The 14,752-nt window shown below is 56.8% G+C and overlaps 3 protein-coding genes across 5 annotated transcripts in view; 1 reads left to right on the top strand and 2 right to left on the bottom strand.

Annotated features, from left to right (window-relative positions):
- Nucleotides 1-14,752, bottom strand: part of RNF126 (ring finger protein 126) — a 245,801-nt gene that overhangs the window by 42,276 nt on the left and 188,773 nt on the right. The window lies entirely within an intron of this gene.
- Nucleotides 1-14,752, top strand: part of PALM (paralemmin) — a 142,470-nt gene that overhangs the window by 81,151 nt on the left and 46,567 nt on the right. The window lies entirely within an intron of this gene.
- Nucleotides 2,334-9,402, bottom strand: PRSS57 (serine protease 57). Of its 2 annotated transcripts, none has more exons than XM_050771192.1 (5): nt 9,234-9,402; nt 8,697-8,853; nt 6,239-6,383; nt 3,709-3,972; nt 2,334-2,708 (listed from the first exon to the last, which is right to left on the bottom strand). In XM_050771192.1, the coding sequence occupies exons 1-5, from the start codon at nt 9,310-9,312 to the stop codon at nt 2,502-2,504; spliced, it is 852 nt and encodes a 283-aa protein (XP_050627149.1). In that variant the 5' UTR covers nt 9,313-9,402; the 3' UTR covers nt 2,334-2,501. The 2 variants fall into 2 exon arrangements, with proteins under 2 accessions (XP_050627149.1, XP_050627150.1); XM_050771193.1 differs by having other exon boundaries at nt 8,697-8,850.

Here is a 14,752-nt window from a genome sequence, read left to right as displayed (position 1 = left end):
CCCTACATGTAGCCCGCCCCGGCTACATGCCAGACCTGCCTCACCCACCAGCACAGCCGGAGCTGGCGACACCAGCCAGGTGCTGGTCTTGGGCCAGTTGTCCCACGACGGCTCACCCTCCCCTCCATCTGGGTTGTCGCTCAGAATTGCCTACCTGTGCCTGCGTGTAAACCAGAGCCTCAGACCAGCTATGGGGAGGGGACAATGTGGAGGAAATCCAGCTTCTCCGGTCTGGGGTGAGGAGTGCCGGGAGCTTGGGCATCCTCCTCCAGCCCCCAGGCAGTGCCTTACCTGTGGTGCCCAGAAAAGTGCCCCTGGGCTGGTGGGTCTACGGGAGCCTCAACCAGGCAGCCCTCCCCACCCTGGGGCCCTGCCTCACCAAAGAAATAAAGACTCAAGCTATTTTGGGGTGTCCAGGCCTCAGTTTGTCTCCTCTCTTAGGGCTTCAGGCCACCCCCTTGGCCATGGGATTGGCAGCCTGGGGCCTGGGGCCTGGGGTGCTGTGTGAGGGCTCTGGAGGCAACAGAAGAGAGACCCAGCATTAGTCCTTGGGCAGCCTCTGGCCACCTCTGGGCCTCAGTGCCTCTCCAGGCAGTGGACAAGCCCAGGAGGGGCTGAGGCAGTGCGGGAGGGGAGGGAGAGGAAATTGGCCTTTTGGGAGGGCACAGAGGATAGACAAGATGGCTTAGGGCACCCCTAAGACACCAGCTGGCTTGGGGCCCAGAAATGGAGGCCCAGCCTTGAAGGACTTGGGTGAACGATAGCAGTAATAATAATAATAGGATTAGGGCCGGGGCAGGGTAGCTCACCCCTGTAATCCCAGCGCTTTGAGAGGCCACAGTGGGTGGATCACTTGAGGCCAGGAGTTTCAGACCAGCCTGGGCAACATAGTGAGACCCCCGTGTATCTACATTAAAAAAAAAAAAAAAAGGTCAAGTGCCCCTGTAGTCCCAGCTACTCAGGAGGCTGAGGTGGGAAGATGGCTTGAGCCCAGGTTGTCAAGGCTGCAGTGAGCTAGGATGGCACCACTGCACTCCAGCCTGGTGACAGAGTGAGACACTGTTTCTAAAATAATAATAATAGCATAATCAGCCAGCAGTGGTGGTTCATGCCTGTAATCCCAGCAGTTTGGGAGGCCGAAGCAGGTGAATCACAAGGTCAGGAGTTCGAGACCAGCCTGGCCAACATGGTGAAACCCTGTCTCTACTAAAAATACAAAAATTAGCCAAGTGTAGTGGTGGGTGCCTGTAATCCCAGCTACTCAGGAGACTGAGATGGGAGAATTGCTTGAACCTGGGAGGCAGAGGTTGCAGTGAGCCGCGATCATGCCACTGCACTCCAGCCTGGGTGACAGAGCAAGACTCCATCTTGAAAAAAAAAAAAAAAAATTAGCCAGCTGTGGTGTCATGCACATGTAATCCCAGCTACATGGGAGGGTGAGGCGGGAGAATCGCTTGAACTCAGGAGGAGGAGGTTGCAGTGAGCCAAGATCGCACCACTGCACTCCAGCCTGGGTGACAGAAGGAGACTGTTTCAAAATAATAATAATAATAAAAAGGCCGGGCGCGGTGGCTCACGCCTGTAATTCCAGCACTTTGGGAGGCCGAGGCGGGTGGATCACGAGGTCCGGAGATGGAGACCATCCTGGCTAACACAGTGGAACCCCGTCTCTACTAAAAAATACAAAAAAAATTAGCTGGGCGTGGTGGCGGGTGCTGTGGTCCCAGCCTCCGGAGGCTAAGGCAGGAGAATTGCATGAATCCGGGAGGCAGAGCTTGCAGTGAGCCAAGATTGCGCCACTGCACTCCAGCCTGGGCGACAGAGCGAGACTCCGTCTCAAAAAAATAAATAAAAATAAAAATTAATAATTAATAAAAAAGAAATAAAATTTAAAAATAAAAAATAACACAATAATAAGCTGTGACAGTAACATCAGCTGGGACTTGCCGTGCACCTGGCGCTATTCTCCGTGGTTTTCAGAGGATGAACGCCAGGCTGGATGGGAGGCCAGACCCTCTTGGGATTCTATGGTGTGGCCGGTGCAAGCCCGCACTGGTGTCCAGCGGCCCCCACGCCCTGCAGAGGGAGCTCAGGGCTTCCTAGCCTCCGTTTCCCAGCCTACTCATCTGTGCTGTGGTTAGCCGGCTGGAGGGAGGTGGAGGCACAGCGTTCCAGGTGGGAGGCTGCAGGAGTGTGGGTTGCAGGCCTGCGGAGGTGGACCCAGAGGGGTTCACGGTGGGGGGCATGGGAAGGTGGAAAGGGGCTGCGGACAAGGAGCCGTGACACAAACACGGGTGGACCCTGCCGCTGACCGCCCACGGGTGAGGCTGGAAGTCAGTTAACATTTTACTGGGTTAGATTCTGCCCTTTGCATATGGAACGGGTGTCCCCCGCCGCTGGCCGTCCCACCCCAACCCTGAACATCAGGGACCCCCTGCCCCAGCCATGGAACATTCCAGGCCTGGAGCAGCAACCTCATTTGCATGCTGCAAGGTTGTGGGTCAGGCGACTCCTCCTGGGGGCCTGGTGGTCCCACGCAGGGGTCCGGGCTGGGGGCTGCTCCGCCGAACCACGTCCCAGATCCAGGCCACAAAGGAGGACACCTGCGTGTACACATCGGGGGTCTTCGGGTCGCCGCACCAGAGGCCGGAGAACGACACGAGGCCGTGAGCCCGGTTCCTGCACACCAGGGGCCCCCCGGAGTCGGCCTGGAGTAAAAGGAGAGGTGAGGTCAGGGCCTCTGGGAGCTGCGGCAGGCACATCTCACCACCGCCCTCCCTGCCTCAGAACCCTCTGTGACTCCCTACTGCTCTCCAAGGAAAAAGTAAACTCATCTCTGCCATCCAGGCCCTGAGGACCCGGCCCCCACCCACTTCTCTGCCCGCCTCCCCCACCAGCCTCCTCGGTGCTCCAGCCTTTGCACAGCCTGGAGGCCTGTTCCTGGCCTGTGCTGGATGCTACGTGTGTAAACATTCGAGTCTGCAGTGCTCTGGGCAGTGCACAACCTGCACAGCTGTACGCGGCCGCCCTCCAGTAATGGGTCTCTCTGCCTTGCATGTGTTTCCTCCAATCTTCTAAGGATTCCTTCAAGTCTCAGCTCAAAGGTGCTCTCCTTGGAGAGGGCTCCCCGAATACTCACCCTAAAATCCCTCATCCTACCCTCCTAACTGCCATCTGGAATCCACTCTGACACCAGAAACTATTCGGGTGGCAGTTTTACAGATGGAGAAGAAGAGGCCCAGAGAAATCAAGTGACTTTTCCAAGGTCACACATTGGGAAAGTGCACAGTCTCGTTTCTCCTGGGCTTGGGCTTCCGGGCTCCAGAGTGTGTGTCCTGAACCAAGTCGCTCTCTTGCCTGCAAAAGACCTTCCAGGCCCCGTGTCTCCCTTAGCACCAGGGGATTCGTTTATCCGACAAGATTTTAGGAGTGGGAGCTGCTTCCTCTCAATCTGTTACTACCTTCTACTGAACACTGCTTGTGCAAATACACAAGTGTGTGGCTCTTTGTGCAGTGCACAACCTGTGCAACTGAACATGACAGCCCTGCATGACCCTTGCCAACTCCCTGCCTTTCCTGGGCCTCAACTTCTCCATCTGGTCCAATATCAATGGGACTCAGTTCCCAAGGCCCTTCCTGGCCCTGACTGTCTCTGTGGGCCTTGGTTTCCCCATACAGTAAGTGGGTGGAGCGGGGAGGGGATCTCACCGAGCAGAAGCCTCGCCTGTGCCTGTCCCCACTGCGGGTGCAGAGCATCGTATGGCTCAGGTGGCCCTTCCAGGAGCTGTTGCAGACGTCCAGGTCCAGCACTCGGACCTCGGCCTCCATCAGTCCAGGCGGCAGATCCTCAAAGTCAGACACGAAGCCCCAGCCAGCCACCCGGCACCGTGTCCCGGCTGTGGGGGGCCTGGCCCGTCTCCCTGGCAGCCTCAGCAGCCCCACTGCAGGGCCCAGGACAGCAGAGCTGTTCAGCTGCAGGGAAAGCATGAGTTAAGGCCACCAGGCTCCCTCCCCACCCCCGCTCCTGCCTCGGTTTATCCATGGGACCCCTGGTTCTGCCCTTGTGAAGCGAAATCAATGGTGGCCACCATGAGGCCGGGTCAGAAGGCCCCATTCCTTCTGCCAACATAAACCCCTACCCCTTGGGTCTCCAGTGTCACCGTCAGTTGCCCAAAGGGTCTTTCTTTTTTTTTTTTTTTTTTGAGAGAGAGTCTCACTCTGTTGTCCAGGCTGGACTGTAGTGGTGCAATCTCAGCTCACTGCAACCTCCGCCTCCTGGGTTCAACCCATTCTCCTGCCTCAGCCTCCCAAGTAGCTGGGATTACAGGCGTGCACCACCACACCTGGCTAATTTTAGTATTTTAGCAGGAATGGGGTTTCACCACGTGGGCCAGGCTGGTCTCCAACTCCTGACCTCAGGTGATCCACCCGCCTCGGCCTCCCAAAGTGCTGGGATTACAGAGTGAGCCACCGCGCCCGGTCTCAAAGAGTCTTTCAAACCCCATCTCCTTCCTTGCTCTAAGCCCTCCCTTGGCTCCCCAGTGCCCTCAGGACAAAACCTCTTCGCTCACCAGCCAGGGCCTCTGAGGGCTCTCCAGCCTCAGCCTCCCCTCTGGCCGGACAGGATGAATTTACAGCCACTCCCTGGGCCTGCCACGCACCTCTGCTCACACCGGACCCCCAGCCTGGACCCTTTTCCTGTTCAGCCTCCACATCTCAGCGCGGACGCCACCTCTCCCAGGAAGTCTTCCCAGATTGCCAGGCTAGGACGTGAGTCTCCTCTGGGCTCCCTGCAGCCCATCAAGGCTGGTTTACCAAGTGAAGATTGTGTGACACTCTGGGCTCTGCGCACCGGGCTTCTGGCCCTGGCCCTGGCGCCTGGCACGTGGCTGATACTCAGTTAACAGGCCTGGGAAGGATGGCTCTAATCCCTGGCTCTGGTTCTCTGACTCGTGCATCTTGGGTACATCCCTGACATTCCTGATGTCTCCCCCAGCCTCAGTTTCCCCATCTGTACAATGGCCTGGGTGAACCAGAGCAGGTTCCAGGCTTTAGGGTTTAACGAATGAGAAAAATTCACCCAAAAGCTTCGGCCACTGGCGCTTGCTGCCTCCTTTTATCTTATTTTTTTTCAGACGGAGTCTCGCTCTGTCCCCCAGGCTGGAGTGCAGTGGCCCGATCTCGGCTCACTGCAAGCTCCGCCTCCCGGGCTCACATCATTCTCCTGCCTCAGCCTCCCGAGTAGCTGGGACTACAGGCGCCCGCCACCTCTCCCAGCTAGTTTTTTGTATTTTTTTTTTTAGTAGAGACGGGGTTTCACCGTGTTAGCCAGGATGGTCTCGATCTCCTGACCTCGTGATCCGCCCGCCTCAGCCTCCCAAAGTGCTGGGATTACAGGCGTGAGCCACCGCGCCCGGGCTTTTTTTTTTTTTTTTTTTTTTTTTTGAGACTGAGTGTTGCTCTGTCACCCAGGCTGGAGTGCAATGGCACGATCTCGGCTCACTGCAGCCTCTCTGCTTCCCAGGTTCAAGCAGTTCTCCTGCCTCAGCCTCCAGAATTTAATTCGGGGACTCTGGGTAGAAGCTTCAGGGACGGGGGTCGTCCCTCAAGCAGGAGGGGGCCAGGCGGGTCTGCATGGATGCACCACGTGTGGCAAGAGCAGCTTCCCACCTGGAAAACTCCACCCAGGGATTTTTTTCTTTTTCTTTTTTTTTTTTTTTTGAGACAAAGTCTTGCTCTGTCGCCCAGGCTGGAGTACAGGGGCGCAATCTCGGCTCACTGCAAGCTCCGCCTCCCGGGTTCCCGCCATTCTCTTGCCTCAGCCTCCCGAGTAGCTGGGACTACAGGCGCCCGCTACCACGCCCAGCTAATTTTTTGTATTTTTAGTAGAGACGGGGTTTCACCGTGTTAGCCAGGATGGTCTCGATCTCCTGACCTTGTGATCCACCCGCCTCGGCCTCCCAAAGTGCTGGCATTACAGGCATGAGCCACCGCACCCGGCGGTGAAACCTCATTTCTACCAAAAATATAAAAATTAGCCGGGCGTGGTGGAGGTGCCTGTGATCCCAGCTACTCGGGAGGCTGAGGCGGGAGAATCGCCTGAGCCCGGGGGGTCGAGCTTGCGGTGAGCTGAGATCGCGCCACTGCACTCCAGCCTGGGCCACAGAGCGAGACTCAGTCTCAAAAACCAAACATGTGTCAGATACTCCTACGGGCCACCCCCCCACCCCAGGCTCACCCGCAGCAGGCAGATGTCGTTGACGTGGGTCACAGGGTGGAAGTCGGGGTGGTTGGTGATAGCACTGATACCAAACACCTGCTGGGTGGGCTCTGCGGTACGCAGGGCATGGGCGCCCAGCACCACCAGGCCGGTGCGGAGGTCTCTGCGGGGAGGAAGGGGTAGGCGAGACAGGGGTGAGAGGCTGCCTGTCCTGGGCCTGTCCTGGGCCTCAGTCTACTCATCTATGAAACAGAGGCCCTGGCCGGGCGCGGTGGCTCAAGCCTGTCATCCCAGCACTTTGGGAGGCCGAGGCGGGCGGATCACGAGGCCAGGAGTTCGAGACCAGCCTGGCCAACGTGGTGAAACCCTGTCTTTACCAAAAATACAAAATTAGCCGAGCGTGGTGGCAGGCGCCTGTAATCCCAGCTACTCAGGAGGCTGAGGCAGGAGAATCGCTTGAACCCGGGAGGAAGAGGTTGCAGTGAACTGAGATCACCCTACTGCACTCCAGTCTGGGTGACAGAGCAAAACTCTGTCTCAAAAAAAATTACTTTGCCAGGCGCGGTGGCTCACGCCTGTCATCCCAGCACTTTAGGAGGCCGAGGCGGGCGGATCACGAGGTCAGGAGATCAAGACCATCCTGGCTAACACGGTGAAACCCCGTCTCTACTAAAAATACAAAAAATTAGCCGGGCGAGGTGGCAGCCGCCTGTAGTCCCAGCTACACGGGAGGCTGAGGCAGGAGAATGGCGAGAACCCGGGAGGCAGAGCTTGCAGTGAGCTGTGATCGCGCCGCTCACTCCAGCCTGGGCGACAGAGCGAGACTCCGTCTCAAAACAACAACAACAACAAAACAACAACAACCCCGTCTCTACTAAAAAATACAAAAAACTAGCCGGGCGAGGTGGCGGGCGCCTGTAGTCCCAGCTACTGGGGAGGCTGAGGCAGGAGAATGGTGTGAACCCGGGAGGCGGAGCTTGCAGTGAGCTGAGATCCGGCCACTGCACTCCAGCCTGGGCAGCAGAGTGAGACTCCGTCTCAAAAAAAAAAAAAAAAAAAAAAAAACAACAACAACAACAAAAAACAATTACTTTTACACCAACTTTATATTCTTTTTCTTTTTTTTCTTTTTTAGACAGAGTCTCACTCTGTCCCCCCAGGCTGGAGTGTGATCTTGGCTCACCGCACCCCGGGTTCCAGTGATTCTCTTGCCTCAGCCCTTCAAGCAGCTGGGACTACAGGCACGCACCACCACACCCGGCTAATTTTTGTATTTTTAGTAGAGACGAGGTTTCAGCATGTTGGCCAGGCTGGTCTCGAACTCCTGAGTAGCTGGGACCACAGAAGCACACCACTACTCCTGACTAATTTTTGTATTTTTTGTAGAGACGGGGGGTTTCATTTTGTTGCCCAGGCTGATCTTGAACTCCTGGAGGCAAGTGATCCTCCTGCCTTGGCCTCCTGCCAGATGTGACTGTCTGCGCCCAGCCCCAATATTCCTTTCTTTTTTTCTTCCTTTGAGACAGAGTCTGGCTCTGCCACTCAGGCTGGGGGCAGTGGCACCATCTCAGCTCACTGCAACCTCCGCCTCCCGGGTTCAAGTGATTCTCCTGTCTCAGCCTCCCGAGTAGCTGGGGTTACAGCCACTCACCACCACGCCTGACTAATTTTTGTATTTTTAGTACAGACAGAATTTCACCATGTTGGCCAGGCTGGTCTCGAACTCCTGACCTCAAACAACCCACCATGTCCCAACGTGAGGGGACTCCAGGCTGGCGGGGGAGCTGGGGACACCGCAGTCCAGGACCAACCCATCTCTTGCCTGGTGGGGGCTCCGGCAGGAGGGGGCCCACCCACCTTGGCCCCAATATTCATCTTAATAGTTATTATAACAGCATATTTAAAATGAGGCCGGGCGCGGTGGCTCCCACCTGCAATCCCAGCACTTTGGGAGGCAGAGGCAGGTGAATCATTTGAGGTCAGGAGTTCCAGACCAGCCTGGCCAACATGGTGAAATCCCATCTCTACTAAGAATAACAAAAATTCACCAGGCGTGGTGACAGATGTCTGTAATCCCAGCTACTCGGGAGGCTGAGGCAGGAGAATCGCTTGAACCCGAGAGGCAGAGGCTGCAGTGAGCTGAGATTGCACCATTGCACTCCAGCCTGGGGGACAGAGACTGTCTCAAAAAAAAAAAAAAAAAAGAACATAGTAACAGTTACAGTCACAGAATATATACTTGTTGCCCCTGGTGCTTCTTTTGTGCTTCCTCTGCCTCCCTGACTTCTCCTCCTGTTTTCCCTTTGTTGCCCCTTAAATCTGACCCCCACTGAGACGCCCCCTCCTACAGGAGCCCCCACAGGCAAGGGATGGGTCCGTCCCGGGTTGCCGCGCCTCCAGCCCCCCCACCAGCCTGGAGTTCCCCTCATGTTGGGACACGGTGTCCAGAGAGAAGGGGCCCGACAGGTGAGCTCACCTGTGGCTGAAGCAGTGGGCGGCCGAGACCACCCAGCGGGCTCGCAGCAGAAAGCCTCCACAGTGATGCTGGCCCCCGAAGCGCACGGAAGCCATGTAGGGCCTGGAGTGGGGGGTCACTTCATGGCCGCCGATGATCTGGGCCCCCCAGGAGCCTGCTGGAGGGACAGCCCGAGTCAGGGACGAGGCAGGAGGAAGGGCTGACGGGCTGGGGTCAGGGCAGGGGGAGAAGGAGCGGCCGAGACACAGACGGGTGAGATGCGAGACAGACAGACACAGAGAGCTGGAGACACAGCCCAGACAAGCCCCCCAGTTGTGCTGGGAGGGGCTCCCGAGACCGGGAGATCCAGGGCGGGGCGGGCCGGCCCGAGACCCCTGTCGGATTTGCACCCATTTCCAGCAGAGGCAGTCACGGGCGCTTGGCAGATGGAGCAGGTGGAGCTCTCCCCAGGGTTCTCCGGGGACTGGGGGCTCCTGGGTGTGGCCGCCCTACGGGGACTTGGCGGGGGCCTGGGTGGGGATCCGGGGGGCTCCTCACCGGGGGGCTTCATGGGCAGCATCAGGGCAGTGGCCACGGTCAGCAGCGGACGTCCCCAGGCCCCCGACCCAGGCCCCATGGCGGATACGGGCTGGTGTCTCCCTGCAGAGGTCTCCGGGCCGTGGCTCCCACCCTCAGCCAACGGCCGGAAAGGGGGAGCCCGACTGTGGCCTGTGGTCAGGAGGCCCCACCAGCAACGCCTGAACCCCAGCCGGCCGTTTCTGGGAAATCGATGGTCTCAGGTGGTGGCTGATAATAATCATGTTGATAATAATCACCGCCGCCTGGGCCGGAAACGGGGGTGGGGGAGACAGCTCTGGGGCTGCAAGTGACCTCAGCAAGGCACTCGACCCCTCTGTGCCTCAGTTTACGCAGCCTCAACACAGCTCAGCATGTGTGGGGAGCTTTCTGAAGAGCCGAGGTCACAGCAGCACTGGAGACCCTGCAGCTCCCCTCCGGCCCCCACCCCCCAAAACCCCAGTCTTCCCATCTCCAACCCCAGTGCCCACCTCAGGACTGTGGGGACAGTGAGGAAGGCTGGTCTCCTGGGAAGCTCTGATGATTTCTGCCTTTATTTTATTATTATTATTTTTTTGAGACAGAGTCTCACTCTGTCGCCCAGGCTGGGGTGCAGTGGCCAGATCTCAGCTCACTGCAAGCTCCGCCTCCCGGGTTCACGCCATTCTCCTGCCTCAGCCTCCCGAGTCGCTGGGACTACAGGCGCCCTCCACCACGCCCGGCTAGTTTTTTGTATTTTTTAGTAAAGACGGGGTTTCACCGTGTTAGCCAGGATGGTCTCGATCTCTTGACCTCAAGATCCGCCCGCCTCAGCCTCCCAAAGTGCTGGGATTACAGACGTGAGCCACCACTCCGTGCTTGGCCTCTTTTTCTTTTTTTTTGGAAGGAGTCTCGCTCTTGTTGCCCAAGCTGGAGTGTAATGGCATGATCTCAGCTCACTGCAACCTCTGCCTCCTGGGTTCAAGCGATTCTCCTTCCTCAGCCTCCCTAGTAGCTGGCATTACCAGCGCCTGACACCACGCCTGGCTAATTTTGTGTTTAGTAGAGACGGGGTTTCACCATGTTGGTCAGGCTGGTCTCGAACTCCCGACCTCAGGTGATCCACCCGCCTCAGCCTCCCAAAGTGCTGGGATGACAGGCGTGAGCCGCCGCGCCTGGCCTGGCAGGTCTTTTTTTTTTTTTTTTTTTTTTGAGAGACGGAGTCTCGCTCTGTCGCCCAGGCTGGAGTGCAGTAGCGCGATCTCGGCTCACTGCAAGCTCCGCCTCCCGGGTTCACGTCATTCTCCTGCCTCAGCCTCCCGAGTAGCTGGGACTACAGGTGCCCACAACCGCGCCCGGCTAATTTTTTGTATTTTTAGTAGAGACGGGGTTTCACCGTGGTCTCGATCTCCTGACCTTGTGATCCGCCCGCCTCGGCCTCCCAAAGTGCTGGGATGACAGGCATGAGCCACCACGCCCGGCCAGGCCTGGCAGGTCTTCACCTTTCAGTGGGAGTGTTGTTAGTGGCGAAGCTCAGGCCGTAAAGTGCAGGTCACACAGCTGGGTGATGGCGTTCGCAGTGGTGGCTGGCAGTGCGGTGCTCGTCAGCGTTTAACAGTGGACAGGCTGGGGCAGGCGCGGTGGCTCACACCTGTAATCCCAGCACTTTGGGAGGTCGAGGTGAGTGGATCACCTGAGGTCGGGAGTTTTAGACCAGCCTGGCTAACATGGTGAAACCCCATCTCTACTAAAAATACAAAAATTAGCTGGGCGTGGTGGCGGGCGCCTGTAATCCCAGCTACTTGGGAGGCTGAGGCAGGAGAATCGCTTGAACCGGGAGATGGAGGTGGCAGTGAGCCGAGATCGTGCTTCTGCACTCCAGCCTGGGAAACAGAGTCTCAAAAAAAAGGTGGATCACCTGAGGTCCATCTCAAAAAAAAATAAAAAGAAGGCACCGGTGAACGCTCCAGACCTGTGTTTTACCAAATGTAAAGTGTTCCCAATAAAGAAGGAAGTGAAATGAAGCAACAGGAAACGCATCGAAAGGAAGGTATATAAAGGTCCCACAAAGAACTCGGGATCTGTGAGATGCGGGCAGGAGAAGAGTTTTCCCCTGGAGCCTCCGGGAAAAGCCGGACCTACTGATGCCTTCACCAGCTCAGCGAGGCCTGTGCGGGCTTCTGACCTCCAGCACTGTCAGATAATAAACTGGTGCCATTTCTTTTTTTTTTTTTTGAGACGGAGTCTCGCTCTGTCGCCCAGGCTGGAGTGCAGTGGCCGGATCTCAGCTCACTGCAAGCTCCGCCTCCCCGGTTCACGCCATTCTCCTGCCTCAGCCTCCCGAGTAGCTGGGACTACAGGCGCCCGCCACCTCGCCTGGCTAATTTTTTTTTGTATTTTTAGTAGAGACGGGGTTTCACCGTGTTGGCCAGGCTGGTCTCGATCTCCTGACCTCATGATCCGCCTGCCTTAGCCTCCCAAAGTGCTGGAACTACAGATGTGAGCCACCGCGCCCCTCCTAATACTGGTTTTTATTTCCTTTTTTTTTTTTTCTTTTGGTTTATTTATTTATTTATTTATTTTTGAGATGGAGTATCGCTCTGTTGCCCAGGCTGGAGTGCAGTGGTGCGATCTCGGCTCATGGCAAGCTCCACCTCCCGGGTTCACACCATTCTCTTGCCTCAGCCTCCTCAGTAGCTGGGACTACAGGTGCCTGCCACCATGCCTGGCTAATTTTTTGTATTTTTGGTAGAGACGGGGTTTCACCGTGTTAGCCAGGATGGTCTCGATCTCCTGACCTCGTGATCCACCAGCCTCGGCCTCCCAAAGTGCTGGGATTACAGGCGTGAGCCACCACGCCCGACCTAATTTTTGTACTTTTTAGTAGAGTCAGAGTTTCGCCATGTTGGCCAGGCTGGTCTTGAACTCCTGATCTCAGGTGATTCATCTGCCTCAGCCTGCCAAAGTGCTGGGATTACAGGTGTGAGCCACTGCGCCTGGCCCTGTTTTTATCTTTTAGAGACAGAGTCTCATTCTGTCGCCCAGGCTGGAGGGCAGTGGTTCGACCTCAGCTCACTGCAGCCTCTGCCTCCTGGGTTAAAGTGATTCCTTCTGCCTCAGCCTTCTGAGTAGCTGGGATTACAGGTGCCTGCCACCCCGCCCGGCTAATTTTTGTGTTGTTTGGTTTTGTTGGCAGAGATGGGGTTTTATCATATTGCCCAGGGTGGTCTCAAACTCCTGAGCTCAAGTGATCTGCCTGCCTCGGCCTCCCAAAGTGCTCGGATTACAGGCATGAGCCACCGCGCCCGGCCGTCCGTCAATACGGTTGAAGGACTGGACAGCGGGCACTCTGGTCTCCAGGTCATCACGTCAGCACTAGTGGGTCCCCTGGGCTTGCTCCTACCTCTCCTGCTGCCCTCCATCGGGGAGCACCAAGGCAGAGACCTGGAAAACGGCCCCAGCTCCAGGGGCCTCAGAAGGAGAATTGCCTGAAGCTGCAGGAGTGTGGAACTTCATGCCCCCAGGGTGCTGTCCCTCTCCTGGTCGCTGACGGGGACACGGTACAGAGAGGGTAAACGCCTTAGCCCCTCCACACAGTCAGGAGCCAGGGGGCCAGGGCTGCAGCCTCAGAGGAGCTCCCACTGCCTGTCACGGCCGATTCTACCCAGAGCTGGGCCGTTTCCTTCCCTTTTGGTGAACAGTTGTGAAATAAATAACCGTCCTCCGGCATCTCAGAAAACCGAGCTCCTGGCAGCTCTGAGGAGGAGCTGAGTGGGGATCGTTGTTCCCACTTACCAAACTGAGGCCCAGAGAGGGGAGCCGGTTTGTCTGGGGCCGCACAGCACAGGGTGTTGGTGCATGAACTGCTGGACTGCGATTTTCCCGGAGGGCCTCTCCATGGCGGATTTGGGGGACTCTTCAGGAGTTCACACACCAGCCACTGCAAGGAGTCAACAGCAGTGGTGACAATGGCTTCATTTATTGTATTTAATTTTAAATATTTATTTTATTTTATTTTATTTTATTTTTATTTTTATTTCTTTTTGAGTTGGAGTCTCGCTCTGTCGCCCAGGCTGGAGTGTGGTGGCCCGATCTCGGCTCACTGCAAGCTTCGCCTCAAGGGTTCACGCCATTCTCCTGCCTCCCGAGTAGCTGGGATTACAGGCGCCCACCACCACACCCGGCTAATTTTTCGTATTTTTAGTAGAGATGGGGTTTCACCGTGTGAGCCAGGATGGTCTCGATCTCCCGACCTCGTGATCCACCCGCCTCGGCCTCCCAAAGTGCTGGGATTACAGGCGTGAGCCACTGCGCCCGGCCTATTTTATTTTTTTGAGACGGAATCTCGCTCTGTCACCCAGGATGGAGTGCAGTGGCACCATCTCAACTTACTGCAAGCTCCGCCTCCCGGGTTCAAGTGATTCTCCTGCCTCAGACTCCCAAGTACCTGGGATTGCAGGTGCCTGCCACCATGCCCGGCTAATTTTTTGTATTTTTAGTAGAGATGGGGTTTCACCATGTTGGTCAGGCTGGTCTTGAACTCCTGACGGCAGGCGATCCACCTGCCTCGGCCTCCGAAAGTGCTGGGGTGACAGACGTGAGCCGCCGCACCTGGCCCCACCCCTGCAAAAAATTGTTTTTCAAGACAAGATATTGCCTGGTCGCTGAGACCGAAATGCAGTGGTGCAATCACAGCTCACTGCAGCCTCTCCCTCCTGCCTCCGCCTTCCCCATAGCTGGGACCACAGGCTCACAAAACCACCAGGGTAATTAAAAAAAAAAAAAAAAGAGGCCGGGCGCGGTGGCTCAAGCCTGTAATCCCAGCACTTTGGGAGGCCAAGACGGGCGGATCACGAGGTCAGGAGATCGAGACCATCCTGCCTAACACGGTGAAACCCCGTCTCTACTAAAAATACCAAAAATTAGCTAGGCGTGGTGGCGGGCACCTGTAGTCCCAGCTACTAGGGAGGCTGAGGCAGGAGAATGGCGTAAACCCAGGAGGCGGAGCTTGCAGTGAGCTGAGATCCGGCCACTGCACTCCAGCCTGGGGGACAGAGCAAGAGTCCGTCTCAAAAAAAAAAAAAAAAAAGAATACACATAGCACTGCTGGGCACAGTGGCTCACGCCTGTAATCGCAGCACTTTGGGAGACCAAGGCAGGCGGATACCAAGAGGTCAGGAGTTCGATCCTGTCTCAAAAAAAAAAAAAAAAAAAAAAACACATAGCACAACCCAACACCGCCTTCCAGCCAGACTGAAGAGGGCTGGCTTGGCTGGGCGCGGTGGCTCAAGCCTGTAATCCCAGCACTTTGGGAGGCCGAGACGGGCGGATCACGAGGTCAGGAGATCGAGACCATCCTGGCGAACCCGGTGAAACCCCGTCTCTACTAAAAAATACAAAAAACTAGCCGGGCGAGGTGGCGGGCGCCTGTAGTCCCAGCTACTCGGGAGGCTGAGGCAGGAGAATGGCGTGAACCCGGGAGGCGGAGCTTGCAGTGAGCTGAGATCCGGCCACTGCACTCC

This window comes from Macaca thibetana, chromosome 19 (assembly GCF_024542745.1).
Source record: "Macaca thibetana thibetana isolate TM-01 chromosome 19, ASM2454274v1, whole genome shotgun sequence".
Lineage (NCBI taxonomy): Eukaryota > Metazoa > Chordata > Mammalia > Primates > Cercopithecidae > Macaca > Macaca thibetana.
Note: the sequence above shows the minus strand (reverse complement) of the source record. Positions and strands in the feature narration are given on the sequence as shown.

Coding starts and splice junctions, on each gene's coding strand:
- PRSS57 (XM_050771192.1), bottom strand. CDS start 9,312: ATGGGGCCTGGGTCGGGGGCCTGGGGACGTCCGCTGCTGACCGTGGCC. Junction 6,384..8,696: donor GCCCACTGCTTCAGCCACAG/GTGAGCTCACCT, acceptor TCCTCCCCGCAG/AGACCTCCGCACCGGCCTGG. Junction 3,973..6,238: donor ACGACATCTGCCTGCTGCGG/GTGAGCCTGGGG, acceptor CTTTCCCTGCAG/CTGAACAGCTCTGCTGTCCT.